Source organism: Podarcis erhardii (genome assembly GCF_964252035.2).
Source record: "Podarcis erhardii genome assembly, chromosome: 5".
In the NCBI taxonomy this organism is placed as follows: Eukaryota; Metazoa; Chordata; class Lepidosauria; order Squamata; family Lacertidae; genus Podarcis; species Podarcis erhardii.
The window spans coordinates 3,770,829-3,788,482 of NC_138509.1; the positions used below are offsets into that span (position 1 = coordinate 3,770,829).

Genomic DNA, 17,654 nt, shown 5'->3' on the forward strand with positions numbered 1-17,654 from the left:
CAGCCTCAGCTGGTAAATTAGTTAATCATCATTTACATTAGTAAAGGTTAGGATCCCCACACCCAGGTCTGCACACTGAACCCCTTTTGCACCCAGCCCATTTGCATGAGATGTACAGTGGTGCCTCGCAAGACGAAATTAATCCGTTCCGTGAGGCTCTTCGTATAGCGGTTTTTTTGTCTTGCGAAGCAAGCCCATTGACAGCTTAGCGGATTAGTGCTATTAGCGGCTTTTAGCGATCAGCTGTTAAACGGCTTATCAGCGGATCAGCTGATAAGCGGCTTAGGGGCTTAGGAAAAGGGGGAAAAACCCGCAGGAACTCGCAAGACATTTCGTCTTGCGAAGCAAGCCCATAGGGAAATTCGTTTTGCGAAGCGCCTCCAAAACGGAAAACCCTTTCGTCTAGCGGGCTTTCCGTCTTGCGAGGCGTTCGTCTTGCGGGGCACCACTGTACCAGAACCTAGTCTTCCTATTCTCCTTTGTATATGGTACCTTCCCCTTGCCTGAAATGTGTGTCCTCAGTGAGCTTCCTGAATGCACCTACTTTTTCTCCTCCTTTTTAAAAGAGCATGCAACTTCCATGATAGGTCACCCCTCTCCTCATGAAACAGAGTCTCTTCTCCAGGAGACCATGCCACTCAGTCTTGCAGTCCTCTCCTAGGACAGACGGCTCCATCCTCAGCTTGTTCCCACCTCCTCTGCCCCTTGCCTCCTCCCCATGTTTGTTGTTTTATTTTGCTTTAGGTAGGACCCAAAGGCAACACAAAACCTTGTGCTCTCCCTTGAAGACATTTTCCTGTGTTTGCACCAAATTGTTTGCCCAAAGGCTTGCTTACCTTCCCAGAGCACTCTGGGCTCCTGTTTTTTGTTTTGAAAAATGTTTCCATTGATGTCACACTAACATGCATGTTTGTGTATAACATGTGACTGGGGATAAATATAACACATTCCACCCCAATATACTGATAATGACATCCAGTACCTTTGGGCATTAGCATTTATTCCTGGCTGCTGCAGCTGAAAAGCTCTGGCAGAAAAGTTCCCCTTCCCCAACTCATAGAATCATAGAGTTGGAAGAGACCACAAGGGCCATCGAGTCCAACCCCCTGCCAACTCCCATTTCAAATACTAAACCTGAGGCAAGAAGGAGCCTCACAAAACACTCATTTGTGATGACATCTGCTTCACCTGCCTTCTGAGAGCATCTTTGAATATATGGACGTAGGGAGCCAAGGAAGGGGGCTGGTTCATTCCTGGTCTTTCCCAATACAAATGTTGGCAGCTTCTGCATTCCCAGGACTATTCTGTTCTCCAGGTAAGAGTGGACATGTAATCAGGTTCTGTAATTAAGTTGTTGCCTTCTAGCAGCAAATGTTTCCCACTTACGAAGCACATGTGCTGAGGTGCAGCTTGAACATAGCCTACGAAATCCTAGAGAGACAAGAACGTTAAGTAAACAATGTCTCTTGTTTCTTTGAACCAGACAACACTGCATCTTTTCCTTACAAATGAAAATTGCAGGAAACTTTATATTTCACTCTGATGAAAATTAAGACAGGACTGCAGATAGACAAACCAAATAGTTGTTTAATGAGAGGGGGTGTGCAGATCTGACCTCTTGAGACTTCTCAGGGTCCATCTTCACTCCTCTCGTATAAACCTGGTCTACTTTATTACTCTAGCAGTCAGTGGCTTTCCATGGTGTTGGACAGAGGCTTCTTGCAGCTTTGCTAGTTGAGATCCTATCTAGTTGAGATGTTGGGGCTTGAACCTGGAACAGTCTGCACACAAAGGATGCAATCTAGTATTCAGTTCACTTTAAAATTATTCCACAAAGGTCTGTAAAGTTATGCTACATTAATTTGTGTATAGAATTTCCTCTGTGTATCATTTTAAGACATATCTGGAGCTCAGTTCCTAATGTGGAGGGGGGTTGGGTGAAAGGCGGAAAGTCTGGTGAAGAGAATAAAGTCGGGGTAGTACTTGAAGGTTTATCCCACAGAACTGTGAGGGTGTATTATGTTTTCAGTGCAATTCAAATGGCATTCTTGTTATTGGTTAAATGAAGCCGAGTTAGGTCCTCAGCCATCAGTGTGGAACCTGTGGCCCTTCAGATGATACTGGACTCCAGTTTCCATCAGCATGGCTAATGGTCAGGAATGATGAGAGTTGTGGTTCAACATCTAGAGGGCTACAGGTTCCCAGCCGCTTACCTAGACAATAAGTTGTAACCTGGTGCATTCAGTACACACAAATTATGAAAGTACGGGAGTTCTCAATCACTTTGCAAAACCCTGTTTTCTAAGGATGTGTGTACACTGGCTCAATTATTAAAGGGAGGAAGAGTGCAGGCTGCATGGGATTTACATATATCCAGCATTCAAATTGTGGAATAGCGGAGCAGAAAATGGGGTGAAGGAAAAAAGGAATCTCTCTCTCTCTATACTTATGAGCGTGATTCAGAGGAAGAAATGGGAAGAATAGCTTCAGGAGATGAGCTCTATCATGCCTCTCGCTTTGCTCTCGCCTTGCTAGTGTGGAAGGGCCAAAGATCCTCAAGATACTTGTTTGGACTTCTTGAGGAACACTGTGAGAAAAGGAAGCACACTCAGCAGAGCTCATGGCAACTTCATACAATTGCAGGTATGGCTACCCATCACTCCCACTAATGGGGGACCAAAGAGAGTTTTCCTGAAGCCCAGTTTCCCAACACACAGTACATACAAATCAGGAATGGGATGATGGGTTTCTATATATAGATTGGTAGTGAGGACTTAACTTAGCTTCCGTTAGCACAAGTGAAATGCAGTTTCTGGCACAGCTTCATGAGACGCATCTGGCTATTATTTCAAGAATTAAGCTTTAAAAAATTATTGGTTTTGTAAGAAAAAACACACAGGAAGCGGTCTCTCAACAGTGCTATTCATACAGCATGCTATTTATTTAAATTTTGTTTAGAACTTTCACTCACTGATTGGTAAAGGGAGTGCTGATGTAGTGAGAAAAACAACCAAAATGGTCATGATAAATCATAAGATTTTACTATTATCTGGCACAATCTTTATAAAATTAAAACAAACTTTGCTGACTTCTGAATCCTAAATAAATGTTATTCTTCAAAGAACCTAGCTTTTGCTTTTATGGAAGTGTTTGTAAGTAACCCCAAAAGTACGTGTGGCAGGCGGTGGCAGTAGCTGTAGCCATCCAAAAGGATTTAATAGCAGGGGTGGGAAATGTGTACTTAACAACAGTGTTTGATGAAGGAGACAAAGACAGCAAGAAGTCTAAGGGCATAGTCACATGGTGCATTCTCAGGTTTGTGTTGCAGGCCGGTTCACACATGCATGCTCAGGATGACCGCAACATTAGATGATGACTTCAGAACTATGAATGGGCCTTCACAAATCAAGAACCACAGATACCTCCTCACTTTACTTCAGATTTAATGGCCTCAATCCAATTAAAATGAACGAGGCTTAAGTTAATTGTCACTAATTTGGCACAGGTTTCCAAAGGGTTTTCAGCTAGGCACTATGAGGTGTGAGTAATCCAGCAATAAGCCAAGTGGTGCACATGAGCCCACAAACCCGCCCCTGGTTTCCTTTTCCAGGGCATCAGATTCACGGTGTTTGGTCCACACTGCTTTGCTGCTTGTTTGCGCCACAGACGGGGTAGCCGTTGAAGATGCGTCCCTTCTCCCCTTTGCAATGCTGGCATGGAATTCTCCCACACCTCAAATACCCTGTTTCTTCTGAAACTTCTTCCTACAGCTTTATGTTAAAGCATAAAATTGGAAAACGTGGAGATTCTCATGCACTCAAATCCTCCAGCCCAATTCATACGCTTCCCGTTTGTTGCAAGGACCACTTCCATCTACTTAGACCCCAAACCACATTGATAACCTCCATCAATAGGAATCACATAGGCTAGAGGAATGACATTACTTTCCAAACCAGTAATCGCACCTGCAACCTTTTACTTTTTACTGATGCTGTCGCTGCACTGTGAAACACAACCATGCGGAAGGAGCTTTGATGGCAGGGAGGCAATGTACACACGCCAGGCCTAAGTGGTGGAAGAATGGGAAGGGGGCAAGATTCCTTTAAGGAAAGTGTGCCACAAGTCCAGTCCAGAGAATGAGAGAATACCAGTTTTGTGTGCACTATAGCACATGAACACAGCTACCCAGCCCACTATTCCACCAGGTCCTTCACTGTGGGTTTTCCTCTGGTCTCTTGATCCAGGGCAGCAGCAGTATAACAGGGCAGAGGCAGACTGGAGACCCCAGGTTCGTGCTCCCTTGCCTGCCCCCCATGTAGCACCTTTGCCCCAGGCTGGCCGCTGATGGAATGGTGTTGCTTTCACGGGTTTGGCCGGCAGCTGGTGCAACCTGCCCAAACTCCACTGAAGTCTGTGGAATAGACAGAGACACTTTCCCACAACTGAGGTTCAGTGGTATTGCCATTATCTAAACCACGATGATCCATCCCCCCCCCACGTGTCCCTCCTATGTCATTCTGGTCTGAGGGGCATTCTCTTTATCTGAATTTCTAGCTGCTCAAGGATTTCATATGACCCCCTCGCACCCTTCAGTTATCCCATGTTCCTAAGCACAAACTAGGATTATTATCAAGAGTGCTTCAGACAAGGCTCTGCCTGCTCACATCCACATTGTACCCTGATGAACTTGAGCAGCTCTGACTGAAATCAATGAAAATCCCATCAGAATCTGACTCAATAGACTCCAAAATTTGGTCCACTATATTTTCAGGGCTGGCTGTAGGGGCTATGGCAATCAAGTCTGAGTCCCTGGCCAGCTCAAATGCTCTCTTTTGGTCATCTCTTGGGTAAAAGAGTCCCTTCTGTTGCTCAGGTGCATTGAGGTTGCTGGGGCACTGCGCTGAGCTGGCAGAAAGCCTCTCTGACTCTCCTGATTGCGAATTCTTCATGGTGATCATGGAGGTCTTGGAACCATTGTCTGTGATGGTTGTGAGGTTGGAGTAGCCCTGCATCTCTGTGCAGGAAGTCATTTCGGAAACAGAGTGCCTTCGGATGCCAGTGCCATTGGGGGCCACGCCCTCCGTTTCGTACTCGGCTACTGGAGTCAGCAAAGGATTGTTGTAACTTTTGGATCTCACCACAGGGTTCTTGGTAAGGATGTCCCCCGATTTGGATCGCCGGAAGAAACGTTTTTCTGTTAACAAACATGAAGACCAGTTAAAACCTGTACACAGCCCTACACTTTTCTTGTGAGCATCGTTCCCATCACTGCTACTACCACCATGAGAGGCCTGTGATCAAGTATTTGGACAGTTGCTTCAAATCAATATGTAAACATCAGGTTTAGCCTCACCTCTGTCATGTGCACCTCTTCTCCCCCCCCCCATTTCCCCCTACATATTTGGACTCATCCCTTTTCTTCCTCACTCTTCAAACCCATTCTTTCCTAAACTTGCCTGGCCAGGTTCAGACACTTGGCTGTATGTGCTTGACGAGTTGCCATTTCAGGTCTCTGCTTCCTCCCCTTCTTGGCCTCAGAATCTTCCGCTTCCCTCTCTAGGGCATGTGCAGCAGCAGCAGCAACAAAAACCTTTCTGCCCCCCCCCCCCCCCGCCCCGGCATTATGGCAGATCAGCCTGGAGACTCTCAGCCTGGAGACGGCCACAACATCTCACAGTGCCTTACAGTATGGATTATTTGGACACAGAGATCCCAAATTGGATGGGGGGACTGCGTGTTGAGATTCCTGCATTGAGGGGGGTTGGATTATTTGACCCCAGGGGTTCCCTCCAACTTTACAATTCCATGACTCCAGGCCTTCTCAGACTAAGGTCAAGTGATCTCTCAATCAGTTTCAGAGAATTTTCTATTATTATTAATTTCCTCTGGGGGGGGGGGAAGTATATTCAGTCCTGTTCTTCCTTGAAGAGCTTAGGTGAGTGAGATGACAGTGGTCACAACTTTCAGGCAGCTGAGGCTGTTCAGCTGAGTGCTGTTTCATCAAAATAGCCACAAGGAGGCAGCGGCTTAAAGCCGTCACATGCAAAGGAGCAAATGCCAGCTCCATCTCTTGCAGGTGAAATTATTTTCAAAAAGGGTATAGCGTGACCAGCATCTTTTCCATAACCAGAACCTGCCTTTAAATAGAAGAACTGACATAGAAGCCCTTTTCTTTTTAAGCGTCTTTTACTTCTTTCTGCATCCTGTCTAGCTAGGATGTTTGTAGGATTATTTCTGTAAATTACTTTGGAATCTGTCTTAACAAATGATGGCAAATAAGAAAAAAGCTGATGATGTTGTAGATTCACCTTTCTGACTCTTTTTCTATGTATCCCTAATATTTACCTGACAATCAGTGGCAGAAAAGGGGAAAAGGAAATGCAGCAGCGCTACTGGTTTGCCATGTCAGAGATCACAGCCCCCAACTGGGGGGGTAAAATTATTATGGAAACTTTGTCCAACAGACAGCTTCCCAAACTTGCCCCAGTCTGAGAGCAGCGGAAGTGTCTTGTGGAAAAGAAGGTTCATTTCCTCTCAGGCTTCTCTCTGGTAGTCAACCGCATAGACAGAACAGTCCATTGCTCTTCATAGGCTGGAAGCGCTCTGCATGTCTGAACCACGGAGGCACCGTAGTGCCATTCTCACATCCTTCTACCAGTGTCAGAAAATATCTGAGGCTCTTTTCCAGCACCCACTGAATGTTAGCCCTAGTTTGGCATGAAGTTCTCTAGCCTAACCTACTCTACCAACTTGAAGTTGGGAAACCTCTGGCTTGGTCCTGGGCCAAGTTCATGGAGTGAGATTTTACGATGCATATTTTGCTTACCTCAGACAACCTCTGCCGTCTTCCAGCAAAGAAATTGCATTGGCACAAAGGCCCTGCCCCTAGTTTATCATCCAAGCGAAATCTCTTAGGTAAGCTGGTTATGGAGGACATTTTACACAGATGCCTAACTTTGGTATAGTTGTGCAGTCCCAGCCAGAAAATGATACCATGTTTTGTGGACAAAAAAGCACTTCAACAGACATATTGTGTTTTAGAAGACAGTGTGAACGTTACCTAAAATGCAGGATGAGTGTGGGATAGGCCCATCGCTGGAATACAAGCCATAGGTGCCCAAGTAAGGAGAAACAACCTTCTGCAACAGGGCTTCCAGTTTCAAATAGTCTTCAGTCACCCCTTTTGATTCATGAACACCCTGAGAAACACATGGAGGGGGGAAACACAAACGTCAACATTTCAGACTTAAGCTATCAATCATTGCAAAGTGAGGCTGGTGTACTTAATTGCTGTCAGGGACATGCACTGTTTAATTACTGCTTGTGTGTCACATTCTGCAGGATTTGAATGAGAAACCTTGTGGATTCTGTTCTGGTTCCTTGTGATCCTCGGATGAAGGGCGGGATAGAAATTGAATGAATGAATGAATGCTGGTGCGGGAAATGAATGGAGGGAGGAATTGCAAACAGTTCCAGCCTGGTCTGTGGATTGCAGTGAGCCAATCCCTTGTTTCTGCTTGATCTAAATCTGCACTCCCTAGTCTTGACACAATAGCTCACTCAGTAGAGCACGAGACTCTTAATCTCAGCAATGTGGGTTTGAGCCCCATGTTGGGCAAAAAGATTCCTGCACTGCAGGGGGTTGGACTAGATGACCCTCGTGGTCCCTTCCTACTCTACAACCCTGTGATTCCATGACATTCGTAGCCAAGATAGTGCAGTGGCACTGAGGTCCTGGATAAGGGCATGAGAGACCCGGGTCTGAATCCCCACTAAGCCACAATGCTCATGGGGTGATTTTGGAGCAGTCATTTCTCTCAGCCTACTTTACCTCCTAAGGCTGTGCAAGGGTAAAAAGGGGGAAGGTTTGTACCATGTCTGCCCCCCAGAGCTCCTTGGAAGGAACACATGTTCACAAACTCACTCACACAAGAGGCCCCCATTTGAAGATAAGCCCATGTTCCAGCCCAATAGTCTCACTGTGTAGGAGACAACCCTATATTCCAGACACTTCCCACATTTTGTACAGAACGCAATGCCCCATCATGGTTCTCAGGATGTTGCACTATTGCCATGGACCACTAGGTGTCAGTGCAACGCAAGAGTTTGGGTTTGTGCTAATTCGGATAAAGTTATAACCATAGAAATCCCCCCTCCCAGTTATTAGCTAGAGCAAAGTTTTTTTACTTGTGGCAACCATATTAAGGATGACAATTTTACATTTTCAGGGATGCCCTGAAACACTTCTAGTAAACTAAACAATTACTTTGTCTTATTCCTTTTTGTGAAGATCAGTAGTAAAGTGAGATAATCCTAGAATTGCAGAGTTGGAAGGGACCCTGAGGATCATCTAGTCCAACCCCCTGCAATGCAAGAATATGCAGCTGTCTCAAACGGGGATCAAACCTGCAACCTTGGGGTTATCAGCAGCACACTCTAACCAGCTGAGCTATCCTGTGCCTTTAACAGCAGCCTGACACGCAGAAATGAAGCTGGCAAACCTTTTCCCAGCCCAGAGACAAAAGGACGGGAAAAGCTTTCAAAAAAGAGTCACAGCCTTTCTTGTCTCATTGCAATCTACTGCCACAACCACCTGCACAATTCCTTTCTGGCCAACTATTGCCACAGGTCTTCCAGAATTTCCTGGGAATGGATTGCTCCTCTAAAATTTTAAATGTGGAAAATTGGTAGCCGTTTGTATATACATACATAAGCACCACTTGCAAGTTGTTTAACGGTGCCAGTGCACGGTTTCCCATGATGACTATTTCAGGTCCAATTGCCGCACGGGAGTACGCAGACTCTAAATGAATAATGTGGACTTTTATATCCAGAAACTGAGGGATTTACAGGTCTGTAAATAGCCACTTGCCTGGTTGTTTGTAACAAGGAAGAATCACTGAAGTTGCCTGCAGAGATTGCTTTCAAAGTGAGAGTTGGTTCCACCTTACTTAGGGAAATCTAAGCAAATGTTATCCCTCTTTAATGTTTTATTGATTCTTTCACACAATGCGGCAACAGACTTGCAGGTGATAAGGAGCTGTAACAAGTGCTTTAAATGTGCAATGAAAACACTCACAAACTGTTTACAGCTATTCAGAATGATAGCTCTGTTAAAAACAAAGCACACATGCATCATTGCTGTGGCACACAGGAATGATAAAAAATACCTGTAATCTGCTGTATATAGTCTTACTCCCCCCCCCCCCGCCCCAAGCTGATGTTTCGTCAGAATTAGAACTTGCTGGGTCTCATAGTTTAACTGGAAGCCCCTAGACTTTAGCTGCAGGTCAGGGGGCCCAGCAGGAAGGAGTTAAATTACTCTACCCCAATGCAAAGTGCTGCCTCTCCAAGTCCTTTGCTAGACACAGTTCTATGATCTGACCTGATCTCATGTAGGATGCTTGGAAGTTTTGCAGAAGGCAGGGCTCACCTGCTTATTCTCTGCCATTTGCTTTATTTAGTAGGGGGAGTCAACAGCTTTCTGGTGCCTGAGGCGGAAAATCTCAAAGACGTACTAATTCCAGACATACCAAATCAGTTCAAGACAGCTTTTTCTAACCAGCATTAGCTCTTTATTTATTCAAGATCATTTTTATTCTTCCTTAACACGTGGATGTACACAGAAGGCATTGTATCTAAAAATATAAAAGCATAAGAGACTATGCCAGATTTAAAAACCACAGAGTCAAAAACTTATAGCGGCTAATGGAAAGCTCACCTAAAACAAAATGGCCCAGGCTGAGGTTTTTGCCAATCTTGTGATACAAGACCTTAAACTGGGATGCCAGGGGCTGAGACCTTCTGCATTCAAACCATGTGCTCTGCCCCTGGTGTTTTCCCTAAAACTTGCTTTATACTGCGTCAGACCACTGGGCCAGCAAGCTCAGGATGATGCACTTTACACCTTGTTAATTTAGAGATGGCCGTGACCCTGAGGGTCATCTGGCCTGACCCCCTGCAATGCTGGAGTCTCAGCTATGGCATCCATGGCAGATAGGGCACAATGTCACACGAAGTTCTCTTCTGCAAGTTCCACTGAAATGTAGCTGCACAAAAGAAACAGCTCCAAAAGCTTAAAATCACTATTTAGGTGGGAGGTTTCCCCAGAAAAGCTCTACAATTTGGCAACCCTAAGAATTAACAAAGCTATGCTAGAAGCTTTAGAAAGCACGTTTAAAGAAAAAACCACCAATGTACATATTTCTGCACACCTAGGGAGTCCCCTGAGTATGGGCACGCCCTTATTTTTGGGTGGCCCTGTTTCACTTCCAAACTGAGATGTGCTTAACTACCTGAGTTTAATGTGTGTATATCTCCAAGCAGGAAGCGGAGGGATTGGCAAGAATCTACTTTAAACGGCTAAGTTTGGCTTCCTTAAGTTTCTTTGAAGAGATATCCTATGCAGTGCTTTGAAGAAGTATGAATCCTGGCTTGACTGCTGTCGAGCGCTTATGAGGATAACACCCTCCCACCCTTTCACACCTATGTTCCCGGACTAAAACATTCATGAGTTTTTCATTTTGATGGATTTCAGCTTTCAAAGGCATTTCCACAGCCTTATCCTCTGTGAATAACTAAATCAGTTTGACTGGTGTTTTTTCTTGCTTTTGAAGTATGACTAAAGAAGCGGATAGGAAATCTCTGTAAGGTTGTAAAGAGCAACTTTTTCTGGTATCTTAATAATTAGGTTACTACCTTTTAAGCTAACACCTTCAATTATTTTTATTAAGAATACAGTGATGTTTGCTAAGGGCAAATCCTTGTCTGTCACATAGAAGCCTGAGTGTTTTTTAAATATGCAATACATGCTACTATTCACAGAAGGGTACATTTAAAGGCACAATTTCCTTGCAGCTGATTCTCCATGGTGTGTTCAACCCATGCGACTTCCTCAGTCACTTGGGAAGTGCATGTTTAAAATTACATTAATGTCCCTTTAAACACTCAGGGCCAAACCACGCAAGGCACCACACATGAAAATAAATGCTTAACATTGAGGCACCAATAGCAGATTTTTTTAAAGAAGATGCATAGGGTACCGTGGGACCACAGTGCACCCAGGAGTCCTAACCTTTCCTCCTGATGTCATGATCCTGATGAAAACTGCCACCTACACCCTACTGCTGGTGTCAGTGGGGGGTTCCCCCTGCCCAAGGCTAACAGCAGCAAGGAAAGGGCTGGGATCACTGGGATCAGAACTTGTAAGAGTTAAACTTCCCCTGCCCGTGCACTGGTGGTTCCAGGGGAAACCGCTCGTCCCTCGTGACTATTATTCATTGTTTTTTCAAACATCCTTGATGAACTTCCAAGTGACACATTTAGCATCATGTCTTGTTTGATCCTCAGAAGAGACAACTAGGGAAGTCTTTGGCCCTTGCTTCTAAGTATTTCATAACAGCAGGCAAATGTACAAAAACAGTTGATCTGAGTCCTACCCATGCACCTTTGATTGAAAGTAGGCCCTACTTAATATTTGTCTGGGGGAAAAGGCAGATAGATGTATTAGGTGCAACAGAGGGAACTCTATGCCTGCCTTGCCACATCTGCACACACAGACTGGAACTGCCTTCTAAGGAGCAAGCGTCCCTAGCAAAGGCTTCCAAGTAAATAGGCATAGGTTTGGGCTAGTAAATTTATATGACAAAAGGTTATTATAGGATGACCTCTCCATTAAGAAGTTTCTTGCAAAAAAGCACACCTTGACGTGTGCTTTATATATTGTAATTTTATGTTCTGAACTGCCCTAAGATCTACGGATGAAGGGTGGTGTTCAAAATAAATAAATAAATAAATTTCCAGTTTATGGCTTCATGGGATAGCCTCTGAAGGGGAAAACAATGCCTTGAGGTGTCATTAGCTTGGTATGAGTGACTACAAACTCAACCCTTCCTACTAGGAATGAGCTCAGGATCGGGGTGAGGTTTCCTTGTTGTACAACTAGCACTTTCCATCCTCTTGAACTTTCAGTGCTGTCGGGGGACTTCTGCGGCTGGCTATGGAGCTGGAAATTGCCCTTGGAAGTGGAATCTGTTCCAGCTTGACCTCGTCCTCTCCTGAGCTGTTCCTGGCCCACTTCCAGGCATTCACAATGCAGGATTCTTGCATTCTTTTACACTGTGAACAGAGCTTCCAGTGTTCTCCAAGCATGTTATCTATAATCAGGGTTTACTCTGATGCCACCGGTGACAGGCATCTTCATTGGCCTAATGGGAAAGAACTCTAGCTTCGTGTTCTGCCTTCATTCATGCCCAGTTGCACAAACAGCCCTTGCTATTTAATACAATGCTCAGTTAGCAGAGGAGAGCATTCAAAATTAGGAACTCCCATGTGCAGTCTGAAATAGTACAGAACACCCTACCACTTCAGGAGTAAATCCCACCTCCTCCTGTTGCAGGTGGCCCCACCCAAAAAGGATGTTGTTGGTATAGTATGGAACAGGGAACTTTGACTGAAATTGAACTGTGAAACTAAAAAATGTAACTTTTATTGACTCCTCCATTAGGATTTACAGAAGAGTCACCACCATTGTTTTCTCCATACACAACACTGAACACAATGGTGGTAATTGCTGACAGGACATTTCTCCCTGATAATCTTATAAAGCAGAGGCGAATACCTACAAAGGGCCCCAAAAAGCTTTTGATATGGTCTCCTATCTATTACAGGCCACACACAGCTGTTTTAAAAGTACAATCCTACAAGAACAACAGAGCCCAGTGTTGGTTGCAATAAAGTTCTCCTCCTGCCACCAGGCAAGATAAGAGCAGATCGTGAGCAGTTCGCTTGCCATGCCTGCCTGCCTGTGTGGTATGCCACCATATAGTAAATGGCCTCCTATGTCCACATTTTGTTGTTCATGTAAAGGGAGGTAAAGCAGAGGAACAAAAGAGCATGGCCTTCCTGTAGCCATTTGGCTTCCTTTAATCTAGGGGCCAGGTATGGTCAGTTTCTGTATTCTCCACAAACTGGTTTATAAGCCAAGTGTATTTTCTGTGATAAAGCAACTTTATCACTAACCAACTTTTTCTGTTTGCAAACCATCCCTTCTCTGATTACTTAATAGTAATTCTTACATCATGGGCCACCACATTCATGGGTTCCGGCCGTGCTGTGTGGTGCAGGTAGTAATAATGGCATTTTGCCCCAAGAATCAACATACACAATGCCCTTCTCAACGAATGGCTTCTTGCTACACAGAGAGTCACCAAACAGAGTAAACGCAAGCATCTTCTAAGAGGTGTCAACACCAGTAAGTCCTTTTGAATAGTGTGTTACACTAAACTCATGCACAAACACAGAATCATATATTTGAGAAAAATCTGTACCTGTAGGATAAGTAACATCTGAATAATGGAAGGAGGAACCCTCGCTCGGGAACGGGACAAGGCATCTTCCAATTTAATATTGAGAGTTATAATATTCCTGAAGTGCAGCAGAGACAGTTGTCGGACAGAGGGCTCCTTTCCCTAAAGAGACAATTGAATGAAAGTTGTTTTCAACACTTGTAGTTAGCTTGCTTTCAGATTTATTTGTGGAAGCCAGTTAAGCCTGCTTAAGTCCTTTTGATTTAATGGAAGATTCCCTAATTTAGTCTCAGCAGTAAGGAACACAAACTTTATGTACAATCAGGACCCAATGGAGATTCATAAGCTGAAGAACAATGAACAGATTCTGCCTTTATAATATTCCAAATAATTATGGGAAAATTACCATAGGAACCTTTGTGATGGTATTTACTTTCATTTTTTAAATTTATATAATCCATCAAAATGGCTGATTTCTGCCATATATGTTTCATAATGTGAAAATTAATGCAAAGATGATGTAAAATATCAAGACTGGTTATATCAATTCCATTTCTAGTTTTCAATTTTTGGGAGGGCATATGAACTATGGAGCAATCCCACCCCCCAACTATAATTTCAGCCACAAGAAAGACATTGGCTCCCAGCACGTTTCCGAGCACAATTCAAAGTGCTGGTGCTGACTTTTAAAGCCCTAAACGGCCTCGGCTCAGTATACCTGAAGGAGCGTCTCCACCACCATCGTCCAGCCTGGACACTGAGGTTCTCTGACGGTCTGACAGAAGTGAAGCTACGGGGAACCAGACAGAGGTGCCCTCCCTGCGGAATGTCCTGCCTTCACATGTCAAGGAGACCAAGAACTACATAACTTTTAGAAGACACCTGAAGGCAGCCTTGTATAGGGAAGTTTTAAATGTTTGACATTTAACTATGTTTTTATATGTGCTGTAAGCTGGCCAGAGTGGCTGGGGAAACCCAGCCGGATGGGTGACCTATAAATAATAAAATTGCTATTGTTATTGCTATTGCTACTGCTACTACTACTTTGGGTAAGAGTTTGGTTAAGGAGATGGATATATATAATAATAAACATTTGTTTTTGTATGGAATGTGATGACATTGGAAATGCAACAGAAGTATTTTGGGCCCTCCAAAAGTTATTGTCCTGATCTATTAATCCTTAGTACTTGAATTTCTGTAGTTCTATAGAAATCCTATAACTGACTAATTCTATGAAAATTTCTGCCATTATAATCCGGATCATTTTATGTGGGGATAGAGGTTTATCAAAATAATATTAATCACAGTGGTGAATTTAACTCATGTTTCTTAGGATATTGTATTTAGGAATATTGTTTTCAAACCTCTCTAAAGTTACAAACTTATTTGACACTCCTCTTAGTTTCGAAAGTGGCTTGTGATAGTCATAGGACGGGTGAGTGGTGGTGTAGAAAGCTAATCCCCAAACCTCATAACTCCAAATAGCCCATGGAAATGCAAAACAAATCAACTGATTCTCTGGATCCTAGCCAGTTATTTTGGAGGTACTGGACACATCTAGGCTGAGAAAGTGGTGGGACTTTTTGAAAGTTCAAGCTATAATTTTCTAGTGACACTGTGAACATAATGCTATGAAGAGAGACACACCTACACAGGCAATTCTCCGTAATGAAAACACCCCCCCCCATGTGTTTGGCAGAAGTATTTCCTCATCTGTTGTCCCGCTGTGATGTCTGGCTCTTGGCTGATCAACCTGCAGAGTAGCTTCTTCTGGTTTTTCCTGATTCTAAAGTAACAGAGCAATATTTTACCTGCACAGGATAGAATATAGCCTGAAGCATGGGCAGGACATCACTGAAAAAGAAATCCCACGTTTCAGCCAAGGTATCCAGAAGTTTCTGTCCTACAAATTAGGGGGGGGGGGGGAGTTAGTCCAAGGGCTCATACTGAAGAGTTCTTTTTAAAAAGGTATTTTGTACAAAGGTGGAAAAGCAAACTACCAAATATATGCATTATGTGCCACATCAGAGCTGTGCATACGTTGAGGTTCTTGTTTCTTTAAAATACACGTGAGGGAGGGAGCTCTTTTCCATTTTCCCTTTGCATACATTTGAAAGACAAACAGCTAAACACAGAGATGAGCTTTGTGCGGCACAACTAGTTCGTGGCTACCGTGGATGCACGAGATGGTATATGGCATACTCACTGTAGAGTCTTGTGTTCATACCACTGGGAATCTCCTTCAAACATGAGAGGAAAGTTCATGCAGAGATACGGGAGATTTATTTGCTGTGCAAACTGTGAATCAGGCTTAATAAGAGCAAGCCCTGCCTCTTGAATCAGGTAAATTTTGTTCAAGCTCCATTTGGTGAGGCTCGAATAATTTTGTACCAGTTCAACAAAGTGTGCATGAATTAACGACTGTTTGTGTGTACCCTCCTTTTTAAAAAGCAATAAAACCAAGCCCCTGAAGGGCAGCTCATTAACACCCTCTCCTAAATTAATAAGATTCAAACTTACTTTTTTCGCAGGTGTGTGAGGGGAGGGGAGATTTATGTGCAACCCCTGAGACACGCCCCCCCCCCACTGCGCTTTAAAGTCCCAGAGAATGGCCTTAAGTCACAGAATGGAGTTCCAGTGCAGAAGCTAAGCAGACCTGGCCCTGAGCGCTGCCTGGATGGGAGACTGCCAGTGAAACATATGGAAATGGCTATGAGCTCTTTGACAGAAGAGTGGAGTCTAAGGGAAGGAACATTCTCAGTGAATTGGCTTTTGCAGTTTTTCACCGATGTTCACAGGACTATTTAATCATAAAGAGGTTTATAATTTGAGGGGAAAGGTAAACAGCCACACGGGAGGCTGCCGTTTCCTCAGCTGATGTGCCAGACCAACTTCATTTCCTTGTTCAGCAGGCAGGAACATTAAACGACTGCTGGGGCAGAAGCAGGCTGTTGTTCTGGTCTGAAGCCAGTTGAAGAAAGAGTTTTGATTTGGATGCGCTTTTGGATCAAGCTCCGCAGGCACAACTGATGCCTCCATTACCTTCATAAAACCGGATCTTGTCCCTTAGGATCACCATGCCTTTTGTAAGCAGCTGGTTCTGCAAATACAACATAAAACAACTTTCCATTTATGTTATGCTGCTTCCCTTGAATCGTTGATAGATTATTACTTCCATATTTTAACCACAAGGTATTTTGGGTTTTTTAAAATGGCAGTTCATTAGAGGAGGGTTGCTCACAGCTTCTACTGGGATACGTGAACAGTAATTGCAATGTATGGGATGCCCCATCTTAATATTTATGGTGCTGTGAAAGCAGGAAAATTAAACCTGGAAACAGACAATATGCAAAGAAACTACAGTGGTGCCTCGCAAGACAAAATTAATCCGTTCCGTGAGGCTCTTCGTCTAGCGGTTTTTTCGTCTTGCGAAGCAAGCCCATTGACAGTTTAGCGGATTAGCGCTATTAGCGGTTTAGCGGCTTTTAGCGATCAGCTGTTAAGCGGCTTATCAGCGGATCAGCTGATAAGCGGCTTAACGGCTTAGGAAAAGGGGGGGAAAAGGGAAAAAAACCCGCAGGAACTCGCAAGACATTATCGTCTTGCAAAGCAAGCCCATAGGGAAATTCGTTTTGCGAAGCGCCTCCAAAACGGAAAACCCTTTTGTCTAGCGGGTTTTCCGTCTTGCGAGGCGTTCGTCTTGCGGGGCACCACTGTAGAATGATATAGTGTGGATTTTACTGGACTGCATAGCCTGGGTCAGATCCTGCTTTCCTTTCAACCCCTCACATTACTCACTGGGGAACATCTAGTGTAGGATTGTTTTAAAAACCTTGTGCTAACTCACATGACTGGGCTGGCTTAGAAATCACACGCTTGTATGATTTTTTTTTTTTTTGTCACTTTCTAATTTTTGAGCTTGTAGAAAAACAACCATATCTTCTTGCAGTTCTGAGGTGCAATAGCAGAAGATGCCACCGGCCACTGGCGCAGCTCCCTTGGCAGAGTCTGCTGAAGCCAGCAGCTGCAGAGCTGTAGAAACAGTTGCCAAGGCAAAGGGGAGGCAACTCGCAAGCATGCAAGCTCCGGATGTCTTATGAGGAAGTTGCAGGGGGATGAGATCTGTGAAGCTTGCTGCTAGGTATTTAATAGCCAGCAAGAAAGGGAGGATTCCTCTGCATCTTTCTCAGCTACATCTGCATCTCCACACAGAGCTCAGGGAAAGAGAGGAGGAGGAGTTAGCCAAGGATAAATCCTGTTTTCTTTGACTGAACATCAAACCACAATTTATGGGAGGAATTCACCACAGCGCTAAGGAGATTGCTCCATCAGTGCAAGCCCCATTGA

At 44.2% G+C, this 17,654-nt stretch overlaps 1 protein-coding gene and 1 long non-coding RNA gene across 5 annotated transcripts in view; one reads left to right on the forward strand and one right to left on the reverse strand.

Moving 5' to 3' along the window:
- The first annotated feature begins 1,809 nt into the window (after positions 1–1,809).
- On the forward strand, positions 1,810–16,440 carry LOC309341520. Its single transcript, XR_014156368.1, has 2 exons — positions 1,810–2,643; positions 15,839–16,440. It is a non-coding gene; the product is annotated as an uncharacterized lncRNA (long non-coding RNA).
- The window catches only part of PRR5 (proline rich 5), a 67,528-nt gene continuing 52,782 nt past the window's right edge, over positions 2,909–17,654 (reverse strand). For all 4 annotated transcript variants that reach the window (XM_081861000.1, XM_081861002.1, XM_081861001.1 and 1 more), the window contains 5 exons: positions 16,350–16,407; positions 15,119–15,210; positions 13,329–13,469; positions 7,061–7,199; positions 2,909–5,194 (listed from right to left, as the gene is read on the reverse strand). In XM_081861000.1, the coding sequence (XP_081717126.1) occupies positions 4,641–5,194; positions 7,061–7,199; positions 13,329–13,469; positions 15,119–15,210; positions 16,350–16,407 (984 nt within the window). In that variant the 3' untranslated portion in view covers positions 2,909–4,640. The remainder of the gene's footprint in view (positions 5,195–7,060; positions 7,200–13,328; positions 13,470–15,118; positions 15,211–16,349; positions 16,408–17,654) is intronic.